Below are 14,518 nucleotides of genomic sequence, written 5' to 3' on the forward strand. Positions count from 1 at the left end.
GGTTCCGCCTGGCCTTCCTCGCCCCGGCAAAGCGCCCACCCGAGGCACCCCAAAGTGTCCACCAGGTTGCGCGCTGACCCTGCTCGCCTCCGAGGAACCACACCCGCGCGCCTCTCCATCGCCCCCTGCGTGAGTTGTCATTGACTACAGTGACCTGGATCCAGCGACAGGTGGCGAACAGGTGACCTGGTGCCAGGTGTCGGCTCCCTGCCAGGTGCCCTGCAGTCCAGAGGCCCAGCTCAGGCCCTATTTTCTCCTTGCTCTCACCTGCGAAACAACCTGAGATGTAGCAGGAAGGAGCATGGCCAGACTCCTTTTGTTCAGTGCGTCACTGTTTACAAAGTGCTTTCCACCAGCTCAATTCAGACGAAAGATCAGGGGGTACTGTGTACCCAGTAGGGCGCTAGATGTTCTCACACTCAGCATGTTCTCACCCCATGAGATGGGCAGTATGATCCCCCTTCACAGATAGTGAAGCTGAGGCCGGAAGATGAGAGATTCACCCAACATCACCCAGAAAACAAGTCTTAGAGCCAGACTCCTAATCCAGGACTGCTGGGTTCCGTGTCCTCGTCCTTCCCACTCTAGGAGAGCACAGGTGGGAGGCTTTACAGGCAAGAGAAGGTCCCTTCTGGCTGGTGAGTCTTGTGAGTGGCAGGGCCATAAACAAAATGACCTCTCAAAGCCTGAGGCACTTGTGGTTTGGGATGTTAGTGGGCAGCTTCCCTCCGGACCTTTGGAGCCAGGGGTCTCCCACCTGCTTCCTTGGCTCCCTTCCCCTCTCCCACTCTGGTGTCACCTCTCTCCCCTCACTCCTTCCTATATGACTGGCCCAGGCAGACCCATCCTGCACTCTTGCTGTGTTTTGGCCTTTGCGAGCTCTAAACACTCCCACCTCTGAATATTCTCAAGGCTCATACATCTCCCAGTCTTGTCCCTCTGGTCAGAATTCCACTCTGCACCCAGCTATTCTGCTATGCACCTGCAACACTAAAGCACCTACAACACTCTACCTGTCCAGGACAGGGTGCTGCATCTCCCCCTGCAAACCTGCTCTTTACCCTGTGTCGCCAGGCCAGAAAGATGAGGGTCATCTTTGACTCCTCAACCTCATGTTCTGGAGTCTAACTCCTCTCCATTCCACCCCTTAAGTGTCCTTCAAGGCCATTGCCTCCTCTCCTCTCAATGGTTTCTGCTCTAATTCAGGCCACCAATCACCTCCCAACCTCCCATTTTACCCATCCTCTCAAATCCACCCTCCACACTGCGATCAGAGTGATGTTTCCAGTGATTGTTCGAAAGTGCAAATCTGCCCCCAGTTTAAAACTTGATATATATATATATATAACCTTAATCACAGGATGAAACCCAAACCTTAACTAGATCCATAAAGCCCTAGATCTACTCCCATCCACCTCTCTGGTTCTCTGTCTCACCGCCCCCTCTACTACACTCATTTCTTTCAGCTTCTCCAAAGCACTAAACTCTTTACAGTTTCGGGGTCTTAGCATGTGCTATTCCCTTAACCTGGAAGGCCCTTCCCCCAGCTCTATGACTGGCCAAAGTCTCCTTATTTTTTAGACACCAGCTGAAAAGTCACATCTTGCAGGGTTTTCCAGGTAAATCGGGATTCTTCCTTAGTTTCTCTGGCTCAAAACTTGATGTTCTCCCTTCATATCACTTGCAAACATCTCAGAGCTTGTGTTTTCTTGTGCTTAGCTATTTAATCTCTGTCTCTCTCGTAGCCCAAATTCTCCATGCAAATAAGGACTGCAGCCTCCTCTGTTCACAGCAGTACCCCCACACCCAGCCCCGGACCTGACATAAAAGTAGACACATGATAACTTTTATGGAACAAATGATTCTTTCATCTCGTCCTCATCAGAACCCCATTCCCAGGCTTACTTTCATCTCTGGCCTTTGCATGAGCCGCTTCCTCTGCCTAGAAGTTTCTTTCCTTCCACCCTCTCACCCCCCACCTGGAATAATGCACATATTACAAGGCTAATTTCTCTGGAACTTGTCCCTGGCCCCTTCATTTGAATGAGGATTTCCCTCTGGACTCTGTTAGTCCCCTCTATGTTAACATTTTGGTGTCACTCTCCGGGCACTTTCGTTGCAAATTGCCAGGTAAACATGAATGATTAATGACAATGAACTCCTCTCACCTCTCTGCTCCAGTGGCCTCAAGGACATCCACTCTCTGCCTTTCAAACCATCAGGAACCCCATTTTTCATTCATTCGCTAAGCACTGATCAGGTGCCTACTGTGCAGTTTTCTTTCTTGGAGGGGCAAGGAGTGGGGAAGGGAAACGGACAGGATTCTTCTAAGGGTGAGGCCGAAGGAGGTGACAGCATCATCGGAAGTGCTAAGCAAATGCCCAGCCAACCCACACCCAGGGTGCAAGTGGGCGCAGAGGAAGCAGGGAGCTGAGGGGTGGGACTAGTGCATTCACTTCTGCCCCTGTCATGGAGCATCTGCTGTGTGCAGGGCATGGCAGGGAGGAGGGTTGGGGGACACAGAGAGGTGGGCCTGAATGGCAAGACATGCCTGGGAGTATGCTCCAGCACCACTGTCTTCCTACCCTGGGAGCAGCTACGGGGACCGAAGTTGGGTACACTTGCTGTAGGAATCTTAGTCTCTGTTCTGTCTCTACTTTTTGAGGCCACTCTGCTCTTTTGAGTTGCTGCTCATTCTCTCTATCCTGACACTTCCCACACACCAGAGTTTATCAAAGTGAAGTCCAGAGGCCACCTCCATCAGCATTACCTGGGATGGAGGCAGGGGCTTATAAAAATACATGGTCCTGAGCTCCCACTTATCAACTAAGACTCCCCAGGGTAGGACTCTAGAACCTGTGTGTACGATAATCCCCACTCTGTTTGGTCTACTCAGGTAGGAGAGCCTCACTGCTCCTGCTGCTTCCAGGATCAGCCCATCTGCCCTCCTTTTTCCCTGGCTGCTTGTTCCTGTCTGGGGTCCTTTGGGGGCTGTTCTTCCTCTGCCCATCGCTTAAACGTCAGGGTGGCCAGAGCTCCCCCATCCACTAACCATGCACACCTCCAGCACCCCAGGCTAAATTTTCTTCTGCCCTAGGGTGACCAACAGCATCCAGAAGTGACATGACCAAAACTGACCCTACCACTCTCTCCCCAGAACCCACCTTTCTCCCTCGCCTGTGATGCCCACCTCAGTGAGCATCGCTCCTACTGCCCCAGCCAGAAACTTTGGTATCATATTGACTTCCTTTCTGCCTTTCTCTCTCATCTCAGCAGCAACCAGATCTTGATTATTTTGCCTCCTAAAGATGTGTGTAGTCTCCCTCTCTCTCTTTCTCACCCTGGATTATTGCATTTTTCTCCTTACTGATTCCCTCTCTCTAGTCTCTTCTCTTTCTGGCGAATTCTCCAAAAGCTTTCTAAAATGCAAATCTGACTATAATCACCAGCCCCTTTAAAACCTTTCAGTGGATCCTCATAAACAGAGGTCCTAAACCCTTTTGCCTAATACATAAGACCCTCCATCAGCTGGTCCCAGCCTTCTGCTCCGGCCTCCTCTCCTCTCGTCTTGCTCCAGAAACAGCAAACTGCTTCTGCTTCTAGCCTCCAGACCTCTGACCAGTCAGTACCCCCTGCCAGAAATAGCCCTTGCCTGGCTGACTCCTCCTCACAACTGCGGCATCACCGCCTCCGGGAAGCCATTCCTGACCCTCCCTGCTCCTGTTCCCGCCATCCCTGGTGCATCCATAATGCCTGGTACAGGAATCTGTTATTCCAATCACCACACTGAGTTAGAATCATTGATTTCCATGTCTCAGTTCCACACTAGCCAGCGAGATCCTTGAGGGCAGGGACGGTGTCCCATTCATCTCTGTATCCCAGCCCCTGGCCTGGTGCCTGACACTAAAGACAGGCTCGGTTAGTGGTTGATGGATGAATGCAGAGGGGAAACTTAAAGGAAATGAGAGCCAGGAATGGCCAAAAGGGCAGTGAGGGCAAGCCCGGCAGGAGGCGCAGCCAGAGCAAATGTGTGGGAAGTAGAAAGGCGAGAACTCCCCTTTCTTGCACTCCCACGACTGCCCGCCAGCCATTGTGCCTGTGCTTGGTTTGCACATTTTGTCTCATTTAGTTCTTGCAACAACAGGTCAGGAAATTGGCGTCAGAGAACCAAGCAACCTGCCCAAGGTCACACAGCTGGGCCTGGAGTGGAATCCAGGGCTGTCTCATCTACAAAGCTGTGTTCTTTCTGCTGGGCCACACAGGTCTCCTGGGGCCAGCACCTTCTGGAGATGGACAAGAAGTGGGTCCAGCTATGACTCTGCCTCCCTGAGTGCTGGAAACAGCTGCCCACGCTCAGGCAGACAGCTTCTTCCTCTCAGCCGGACCGGAGGCTCCGAGGCCAGACAAGGATTTATCTGTTCCTTCCTCCCTTGGCTTTTGGGGTCTTTGGCTGGACATGCACGTCCCCCACCACCACCACTAGGGAAAGGCTGCTGTACCTGGTACTACCCAGGGTGCCTGTGGAATGCCAGGGTCTCTGTAATGTTGTCTGGGTTCCGCAGAAGCCATCTTCCTCATTGCACTTGGCCCAGGCTGGTATTAAGATTCATCTGCATTCTCTGCGCACTCGCCTGGCAGATGGTGGGGGAGGAGGCTGGGTGCCTGCTGGGGGCTGCAGCCAGAGACCAAGCTGGGTCTCAAGGGCCACAGAGCAGAATGCCCACCCATTGGGCCCCATAGGCCCAGCCCAGGCTGGGGCTAATCCAAATTCTGGGGTACTTCCTCACCCTCACAGCCTCTGAAGGGCACAAGGACCTGACCTTTGCTTTTTCTAAGGATTTAAGAGGCCCTAAATTCCAGAAAGGAAATGTGGAGGTTATTGGAAGAGGGGGGTCCCACCTTTGGGAATCTCTTATCAGGCTCCTGTTCTTCCTCTTTGTCCTAAAAGTTTGCAGAGACCAGAGATAACCAGGGGCCCCGGTTGGAATAGGAGCCCTCGTCCCAGCCTGGTGACTCTCTGGGTCACAGGGCAGGAAAAGAGTGAAGAATGGAGGGCAGCTTTCACCAAGGCCTAGCCCACCTAACTCCCCAGTTTCCCAGAAGGCTTACCCCTGACCCCAGCCCCAGAATCTAGCCTGGCCCCAGCGTCCTTTTCAGCCCAGGGCTTTAGCCAAAAGTTTCCCAACATCGTCACTGGACTGAGATGAGAGGTGGGGGGCGGGGTGGTGGGAGACAGTTATCCCAGCCTAAATAGAAGAGGAAAAGAACTGACATTTAACAAAAGGTGCACAGGCTAGATATCCAGAAGAACTTCCCTCAGCACACAAGCAAGTTTTGCGGACAGAAAGTGGAGTTTCCACTGTGGGGAGGAATAAGGAAGCGATAAGGAAGACGTTCTTTTTTGGCTGCTGGAATGGGTTTGGGAAAAAAATGATCTTTCTAAATTCCGGGTCTCCTGGGGTTGAGGGTAGGGCAGCAGATGCCGAGGGCAGCTGACACCTTGCCAGAGGAGCGGATCAGGTAGGACAGGGCCACTGTCCTCTCCCTTCCTCGCCAAGAGTTACTTAGCCCCTGAGTTCTGCCCTCTTTGTGCTGGGTCCCCGGGCTGCGGGCCGGCAAAGGAGGAGTTAACACGGGAGGTACTGGTTGGGCTCACCGTACCTGCCACCGCCGCCGCCGCCGCCGCCTGTGGGAGGGACGAGGAAGCCGGAGCCGCCAGGGCGCCAGGAGCGCTCCAGTCTGGCGGGTGCTGCGCCGGGAGCGGCGGCCGAGCTCCGCGCGGCCAGGGGCGTCCGCCAGGGGGCGCGCCGCGACGGGGCGGGAGGGGCCGTCTGGTCTGGAGAATTAGCACCAGGGACGGGCGCGCGCGCGGGTCCTCAGCACATCTGGGCGAGAGCGGCGCCGCTGGAACCGAGGGGGCGCCGAGCGCAGATCTGGAGCGGCAGAGCCACCGCGCAGCTGGGGCCCCTCGAGGCGCTCGGGACGCGCATCTGGGACCTCGAGAAGGGGCCGCGCCGCGCGCAGCTGGACCAGGGGAAGGGGGCGGCGGCTGCACAGCTGGACCGAAGGGGGCGGGGTCGGTCCTGGGTAGCTAGCAAAAGCCAGGGCCGCGAATCCCCGGCGACTGGAGCATGGGACGGCGCTCCTGAAAGAGCAGGGGTGAGGCAGGGGCCTGGGACGCGAGAGGAAAAGAGGAGAGAAAGCGGCACGAGAGCAAAGGAGGAGGATGCAACTGACTCGCTGCTGCTTCGTGTTCCTAGTGCAGGGCAGCCTCTATCTGGTGAGCGGTCGGCGGGGAGCTGCGGGGAGGGCGGGGGCTCGGAGGACTGGGGGAGAGCGCGGGAAGCTTCCAAGCCCGAAAACTTTCTCCCTTCCCCCCAGCATCCCCGGGATGGAGGGGACGCCTGGAGCCTGGGGGAGAGGGCGGGTCCGAGGCCAGAGACAGTATAGAAAGGGTTAATAGGGGCGGAGAGCCAGTGCTTGGCTGGCCCACCCACTCGGCCGCTGGTGGCGGGAGGTGTGACCAGCACGAGGGAAAAGGCCGCGGGCCAGGTCGCCAAGGGTTCCCCGACCCTTTCCTGGAGCCAGGACTGCGCGGAGGGGGCGTAGGGAGTGAGGCTGTGGAGCTGGTGACCGGCCAGGTCGGGGGGCGTGGGGCGGCAATAAGAAAGACGTTTTCCCTGACCTCAAGGACCCAGAGGGCTGCGGGTCCCCCAGGCTGCAGACCCGCGTCCCTCGCTCCCGCTCCCTCCCGCTCCCGCCCTCCCCGCCTGTTGTTTTCCTCTCCTCTCCCGGCCGCGCGCAGCCCGAGCCCCACAGGACCTGGGCAGGCGGCTCCCGCCCAGGGCGCTCGCGGCAGCTGAGCCGGCCGCCCAAAGACAGCTCCCCGTGCTCCCGCTCGCGGCTGCCGGGCGGCCCAGAACGCTGGGGAGCCCCATCCAGGTTCCAGGCCAGGGCTTAACTCCCCTCGGACCCAGCGCCCGCCCTCGGCGCCCGGTCCCTTGCATCTGCATCCTGTCGTGAAGAAGCCTCAGCCTCACATCTGGATCTGCCCCTTTCCCCAAAACAATAATCCCCTTTGCCACCTCCCCTTTGCCACTCACTGTGTGGAAGAACGCTTCCCTTCCCACATCCCACCTGCTGCCCTTCTCCCCACCCTCTAGCCATTCAGCTGTGACCCCCAGGGCCAAGCACACACGGGTCCGCAGCCCCCAGGAGCCTCTCTTGCTGTCCTTCCATTCCACCCCTGGGGCCTGGCAGGCGAGGACACTGCACACAACCCATGGCCAAGGCCAAAACAGAGTGCATGAAGACCCCAAACTCCTTAGGAGCCCTCCAGACCGCAGCCCTCAGGCATCCCCCATCCTCACCCCAGGGATGCCAGCAAATCCAGATGGCACCCAGCTGTGAGCTGGTGCCCTGGATGCTGGTAACAAACACATAGGGCTAGTGCTCTCTTCAAAAGCTGAGCAGACAAACACCAGGCTGCTGCCCTCAGGAAACCCCGTCTACTCCCTGATGCCCTCCAGAGCTGTCCTGCCTTTGGGTTGGGTCAGGCTGTCCTTCTGCCTCCCCGCCCCCACCCCCAAGCTCTTCCAGGAAGCCATCCCAGGTGTAGCCTCTTGCCAAAGCTGATCCAGCAGAGCCTTGGCAGTTTTACAGGAGATTTGGGATAGGAATGGGGCTTGGATTAAACTCCTATAAAAGGACACATCTTGTCTGTGAGGCTGGGTGTGTGCAGTGAAGTGGGAGAGCTGACCCTATGTGACTTAGCTTTGCAGTGATGTAACTTTTGAGTGCTGGTGTCCTCATCTGTGAAATGGGAATAATAACTCTTACCTCATAATGCAAGTAATGTCCTGGCATGTCATCATCAGAGGTCCCCAGGGGAGTGTTTGGCTTTCCAGTTGCTTGGCCACCCTGGGTGTGGAATTCACTCCAGGTCTCCCACTAGCCCTCCTGCAAAAACCTAAACTGCGTTTGTACTTTAGAATGTCAGCGGGCTCCATTTTCTTATTCTGTTGTCTGTTGATTCTCATTGCCTCTGAGGGTAGAAACTGCCTTAGAATAAATAGGATGATGTCTCATCTGGCAGACTGGAAAGTCTCAAAGGCGGAGCTGCACCTCTTCCGCCAAACTTTCCCAGCATAGGATGGAGCTCCCCTATTTGACTTGGGGCTCTTCGAAGGCAGAGGCTATGCCTCCCCTACCAAACTGGGATTTCACAGAGGCAGAGGACCCTGCCTCCCTTATGTCTGGGAGCTCTGTCAGCCCAGGGATATGATTCTGCCATCAGACAAGGGATCTCCCAGCATCAGGAGCTGGGCACTCCTTAGGGGTAGTGATCCACCGTAGAGAATTCTCAGCCATACTTTTAGACTTTGAATAGTGGCCAGAGGCAAGACAGCGGAGAGAAGTGGTAGGGGTGACCTGAGTGTCAGAACTCTAGATGGGACCATGACAGGAGATACAGTGTATGCCCAACCCCTCTAGCATAAGTGGTCAGTGTGTAGGGGCCTCTCAGCCCCGAATCAGCAGAAGAGACAGGGAGAGATGATGCTGGTAGTGGGGAGCAATGGACCGGAACTCCTGGGTTCTCTGGGGACAGGGCTCTCACTCTCCTCCCAACTCCCTCCACAGGTCACCTGTGGCCAGGATGATGGTCCCCCTGGCTCCGAGGACCCTGAACGTGATGACCACGAGAGCCAGCCTCGGCCCCGGATGCCTCGGAAGCGGGGCCACATCTCACCTAAGTCCCGTCCCATGGCCAACTCTACTCTCCTAGGGCTGCTGGCTCCACCTGGAGAGGCATGGGGCGTCCTTGGGCAGCCCCCCAGCCGCCCAAACCACACCCCCCCACCGTCAGCCAAGGTGAAGAAAATCTTCGGCTGGGGTGACTTCTACTCCAACATCAAGACGGTCGCCCTGAACCTGCTTGTCACAGGGAAGATCGTGGACCACGGCAACGGGACCTTCAGCGTCCACTTCCGACACAATGCCACTGGCCAGGGCAACATCTCCATCAGCCTCGTGCCCCCCAGTAAAGCCGTAGAGTTCCACCAGGAGCAGCAGATCTTCATCGAAGCCAAGGCCTCCAAAATCTTCAACTGCCGAATGGAGTGGGAGAAGGTGGAACGGGGCCGTCGGACCTCGCTCTGCACCCACGACCCAGCCAAGACCTGCTCCCGAGACCACGCTCAGAGCTCAGCCACCTGGAGCTGCTCCCAGCCCTTCAAAGTCGTCTGCGTCTTCATCGCCTTCTACAGCACGGACTATAGACTGGTCCAGAAGGTGTGCCCAGATTACAACTACCACAGCGATACTCCCTATTACCCCTCTGGCTGACACTGGGCAGGCCACAGAGGCCAGGCCAGGGCTAGAAGGACAGGCCTGCCCACATAGGAGGCCATCTGTCTGGACACTGAGCAGGGAAGGGGAGGGGCCTCAGGCAGGGTGTAGGGTAGGGAGAAGGAGATGCCAAGTGGGGCCAGGGCCAAATCTCAAGTGGTAGGGAAGGGGGTCCCATGTGCTGGCCCCAACCTGAGCTTGTGGAGTGACTAGGACACAGGCACACACTGGAGGAGGAGTGGGTTCTCTGCGCAGCCTCACAGGGCGTCCCCGTTGAGCGACAGGCAGATGCTGCGTCCAGGAGGCCGCTGGGGCAGGCAGACCAGTGTGGCCCCTATAAAGCCATGGAGAGGAGCCTAAAACCTTGGCTCCCTCCCTGCCATCCTGAGACAGGACAGCAACAAAGAGAGGGGGATTTCATCAGCACGGACGCCAAGTAGGCAGCAAAGAATGACTGAGGCAGGCCTCCTGGGAGCCAGCACTCGAGGGTGGAGGCAGAAGGAACTCTCCAGCCTCACTCAGTGGGCAGCCCTGAGCCCCTTGTTCTGGACTGTGGACTGAGCTCGGCTTGAAGCTGAAGTGGTATTCCTGGAGTCTTCGATGTCTTGACAAATAGACCATCTGCCTGAGCCAGGCCGCCCCTTTCCAATATTCCCTCTCCTGCCATGGCTCCCCGCCCTTCCCCGTGCTGATAGGACACAATTCCTTAAGCTGAGACAGTCTGCTTGTGCGCTGTGTGTCCCTCCTGCACCCCACCTCTGCTGGCTTCTCTGGGAGCATCCTTGTCCAGTGAGCCATCCTTCAACCGTCAGTCTTGCCTGTCAGACTGGGGCTCCCTCGGGTGAAGAGGGTGCGTCCCCTCTTGGGCTGTAGGGCTGGGGGAAGCCAGACTGCAGAGGGTGTGCTGGACCTGTTCCGTGGTGTCTGTCTGGGGGTGGGGGGCGGGGAGGCCTTGTGAAATCACCTGATCGTCAACTTCTGTGTGCAGAATCTTGTTCGTGGAGCAGGGAATAAAGCTTTCCCAGGGCATTGCATTCTGAGTTGTTGGGGGAAAGGGCCCGGGGCACCCTGTGGTCCAGCCAGCATTTCTCTGACGGCAGCAGGGCATTTCCTGGAGTCTAGAGCTGTGGGTTCCAACATTCGTGGGAGCCGATGCCCACTGAGGGCACCAGGGCTCCCTCCCCAGCCCCTGAGGAGGCTGGGCAAACACTATGCTTGGCACTGGTAACAGGTGGGGGTGGCATCTGCAGAAGCAGCTCAGAGAGGGAGAGATGGTATGTGGGATAAGCCATAGAAGGGTGTTTGTTCCTTGTTGCTTCCCTGGTTTGCCATCCTGGTGGGCCCAGTGGGGGTCCCAGCTCTGTGAGTATTTTGCTCTGTGGCCTTGAGCAAGTTCACAATCTCCAGGTCTCTTTCTATTCCTTCTCTATAAAATGAGGAGCTGGCCCAGCCCAGAGGTACTCAAATGTGAGTGGGTCTCCAAACCACCAAGAAGGTTTGTTAAAACAAATTTCTGGGTTGCATTCCAGAGTAGGTCTGGGTGGGGCTGAAGAATTAGCCTTTCTAGCCAGTGCCTAGGTAGACACTGATGTTCCTGGCTCGCCATACTTTGAGGATCTCTCAGATGACTTCTAAGTTCTTTCCTGGCTCCAGCTCCCTAGGATGAGGAGACACCTGTGATGCCATCTCCTAACTGTGACTTTCCTTCACCTGCTTCTCTGGAGTAGTGTCCTGGGAAGGTCCTTTCAGAGAATCAGGAGTATTGGTTTTTCAATCTGATGACTTGCTGGGGAAAGAACAGGACAGGGTGGAATGGAGACAAAAGGAAGCTTGAAAGCAGCCATCCCCCTGCCTCAGCTGACAGGACGGCCTCAGAACAGATGGCTGCCAGTGGCACCTCATCTGAGAGTTGGCTGGGTCCTTTGGGGCTCAGCAAGGGGAAGGCTGGGCCCCCACTACCAAGATCACAGTGCCCTCTCTGGAGGTCATTTTAGGTCTGCTCTCTTGGGAGGGCAGCACTCCGGTCCCCTGGGTCCCTTTTGACCGTGTAGCCACAGTGAGAAGAGTCCTAGCATGAGGAGAAGACAGTCTCACCACCCCCAGCCTGTCTCCCCCGTCCAACAGCATGGACTAGACCCCTCACACGGCAGAGCAGAGCTAGACGGGGCCTCGGGAGCCACCTCGTTCTATGAAGTGACTGAGAAGTTCACACTCTGCTTGCACTTCTTTCCCCTGCACCATGCTGCCTGGGGCCATCTCTCCTGAGCAGACTTGAGACATTCCTCCACTCCTCCACGGCTCTCTCTTCCTGCCCTGCAGACTTGAAAGAGACCCAGGGGCTCAGGCCCTGCCATGGAGTCTTAGGGTTACTGGAACCTGGTTTTTGTCCCACTTGTGGACATCCCCCACTGGACATCAGCCAGGAGCCCCCCTCCCCACCCCCACCCAAGCCCTGTGGGCACTGGGAAAAGAGGAGGAGGGTGGCGGCCCTGGGCCCCTCCTCCGTCTGGCCTGGCTGAACTATCAGCAGGACCTGGGGGCACTCTGACCCACCCCCTCTGGCTCCCCTCCTGCAGAGAGCCAGATGCTGCTGACAGCTGGAAGGCCAGGCTGCCTGGCACACAGTTCTGCCTGCGCAGGGGGGTGGGTTCATTTTAATAACTTCATTTCACCGGCATTCACACTCCACCGCCTCATCCTCCTTTTCTGCCTTCTCCGTCTCCCTGCTGCTCTTCTCAGCTAGGATCTTTCTAACAGATTTCCTCCAAAATCCTAACCCTTCTGGAACCACCCTCTGGGCCCCACTATTCTCGCCATCACAACACTTCCTGCACCCCTTTTGTCCTCACTCCTTTGTAGTCAGCTGCCTCTGGCTACAAAGGTGCCAACCTCTGCCCTCATGGTGAGGAATGTTTAGTCCATCCCCCTGGGAGGTGGACCGCTAGTCACCTGCAGGTGCTCAGACCTCCCCGTCTCACTGTTCCAACACTCACAGGAGAGCAGATTCCTCAGGAAGGAGCTCATTTTCTCTCCCGGAGAGAAGCTGTAGGTCCTGCCCTCACCCCAAACCTTTGGCCTGCCCCATCACTGCCCTTCAGTGACCGGGCTGCTGGTCTTGTGGTCCTGCTGCCCCAACTGTTCAACCTAGCTGAGGGCCACCTCAGCCAAGGCTTCGTCTCTTTCATTTGAGTGGAGCCTCTGGGACAAGCCTACTAGACAGGGGGCTCTTTGAGGACACAACCTAGTATCAGCAGACTGGGGAGTCCCTGGGGCCAGCGTCTGTACCTCCTACGTCAGACTGGAGTCTCCTTGAGGGCAAGAACTGCATGCATATGGACATGGCGGGGTGTGGGGGACTTTGTTCTTTTCTAAGCATTAGAACAGCTGGAGAGCACCTCTGCCCTTCGGTCTTGGCACAGGCACTGTCTGGACTTCAGTATTCCCATCTCTAATGGGGTGAATCTTCCCAGAAGTTTGTGAAGCTAACTGGAGGGAACACACATTAGGTCACGTGGCAGCAAAGCTGAGTCTTCTTTATGATGAAGCTTTAAGCAAAAGCAAATGGGTATCTATATCCCTCCTCCCTCCCCCCTCATTCTCCTTTCCTAGGATGAGCAAGTAGGAACTGAGTCACCTCCTCTCTTCTTGGCAGGAATACTGGTGACCTTGCATGTGGCAGACTCTGGTGGCAAGGTCCATTGCTCAGAGATGCATGAGGTAGTGGGCGGGTAGGGAAGCTGGGAAAAGGGTGTGTATGTGTGGTGGGGGCAGCTGAAGGTTGTGGGGTGACCTGGATTATAGAGTGGATATGTGGAGGGGGTTGGGGAAAACACAATGAAGTAGCTACCTGTGTTGGGAAGTGATCCAATGTCATGACTGGGACTGAGAGAGAGAAATGTTACTTCTGAAGACTCTGAGTCCTGTGGTACTGCCAGGAGAACCGGAGGCTGGGGTGACGGGCAAGGAGAGGCATCACTGGCCCTACCAGGTGGAGGCAAGATCGGGTGGGGGTGGCACCTGCCGATTATGCCAAAGTCCTAGGGTGGCCGTTGCTGCTATCACCTGGCACTCAGCAGTTGGTGGCTGGCTGGCTTCTGGTCCCACAGGGACACTGTTTCCTATTGGCCTTCCAAGATCAAAGCCTGACCTGATAACAATCCAAGTGAAGGATGCTTGGTTCAAAGTCTCCCAGTCCATCATCTCAGGGCCATCTGGCTGGATGGTCCCAAGGGACAAGCTGGCACCTCTTGAACCACAGAGACTGCCAATGAACTAGCAACATGAGTTGTGGGAAGGTATATCCGGGTCCCAATCCTGGGTCTGTAACTTATTAGCTGGGTGGCTGGACAAATGACATAATCTCCCAGAACCTCCTTAAGTAAAAAATTAGGACTCTACCTCCCTTGGAGCATTGTTGGGAAAGTAACAACAAGCTACTCAACAAATGTCACTTCCTCTTCTTTGTTTTTGCAGATGGGTTGAAGTTCACTTCAGCCTTGCTCCTGGGGTGGTTAGGTGGTAGGACCCAGGCTGGAGATAGGAGACCTGGGTCCCTGTCCTGGTAGTGCCCCATAATGCGTGTGGCAAAGGTTGTTAATTGTCCCTTAATATCCGTTTCCCTTTTCTCCATGCTAATGGAATCCTCAGTTTTTAGCTGGGCACATGGCTGTCTAAAATAAATAACATTTATCTGCCTCCCTTGCACCAAGATGTGGCCATGTGACTAAGATCTGGGCAGCAACATTAAGCCAAAAGGTTACTTGGTAACTTCCAGAAATTTTAAGACAGTTCATGACACTTTGGCCCCTTTTCGTTCCATCTTCCATCCTGCCGCCTGGAATATGTATGTGATTGCTGGCACTGTAGCTGCCCAATCTTAGCCATGAGGATAAGAACCATAGCCTAGAAGTGGCAGAGCAATGACTGAAAGACATCTGGGTCCCTGAAAAAATTGGGGGATAAAAATATCATATAGCCCTAGGCTGCCTACCTTCGGACTTTTATGTGAGGGAAAATCAAATTTCTATCTTATTTCTATCAAGTTTCTATCTTATTGGGTCTCTATTTCTAGCAGTTAAATCTAACTCCATTTGATTCAGCGGATGTGTTTGAGCCTTTCACTTCCGTGGACCTCAGATTCCTCACCTGTATATTTGAGATAGTGCTCACG

At 55.7% G+C, this 14,518-nt stretch overlaps 1 protein-coding gene across 1 annotated transcript; it reads left to right on the forward strand.

Moving 5' to 3' along the window:
• The first annotated feature begins 5,834 nt into the window (after nucleotides 1-5,834).
• NXPH3 (neurexophilin 3) lies at nucleotides 5,835-10,380 on the forward strand. The gene is made up of 2 exons (XM_039846270.1): nucleotides 5,835-6,280; nucleotides 8,641-10,380. The coding sequence occupies exons 1-2, from the start codon at nucleotides 6,227-6,229 to the stop codon at nucleotides 9,343-9,345; spliced, it is 759 nt and encodes a 252-aa protein (XP_039702204.1). The 5' UTR covers nucleotides 5,835-6,226; the 3' UTR covers nucleotides 9,346-10,380.
• The last annotated feature ends 4,138 nt before the right edge of the window (nucleotides 10,381-14,518 follow it).

This window comes from Pteropus medius, unplaced genomic scaffold (genome assembly GCF_902729225.1).
Source record: "Pteropus medius unplaced genomic scaffold, Ma_sr-lr_union100, whole genome shotgun sequence".
NCBI classification, from domain to species: Eukaryota; Metazoa; Chordata; class Mammalia; order Chiroptera; family Pteropodidae; genus Pteropus; species Pteropus medius.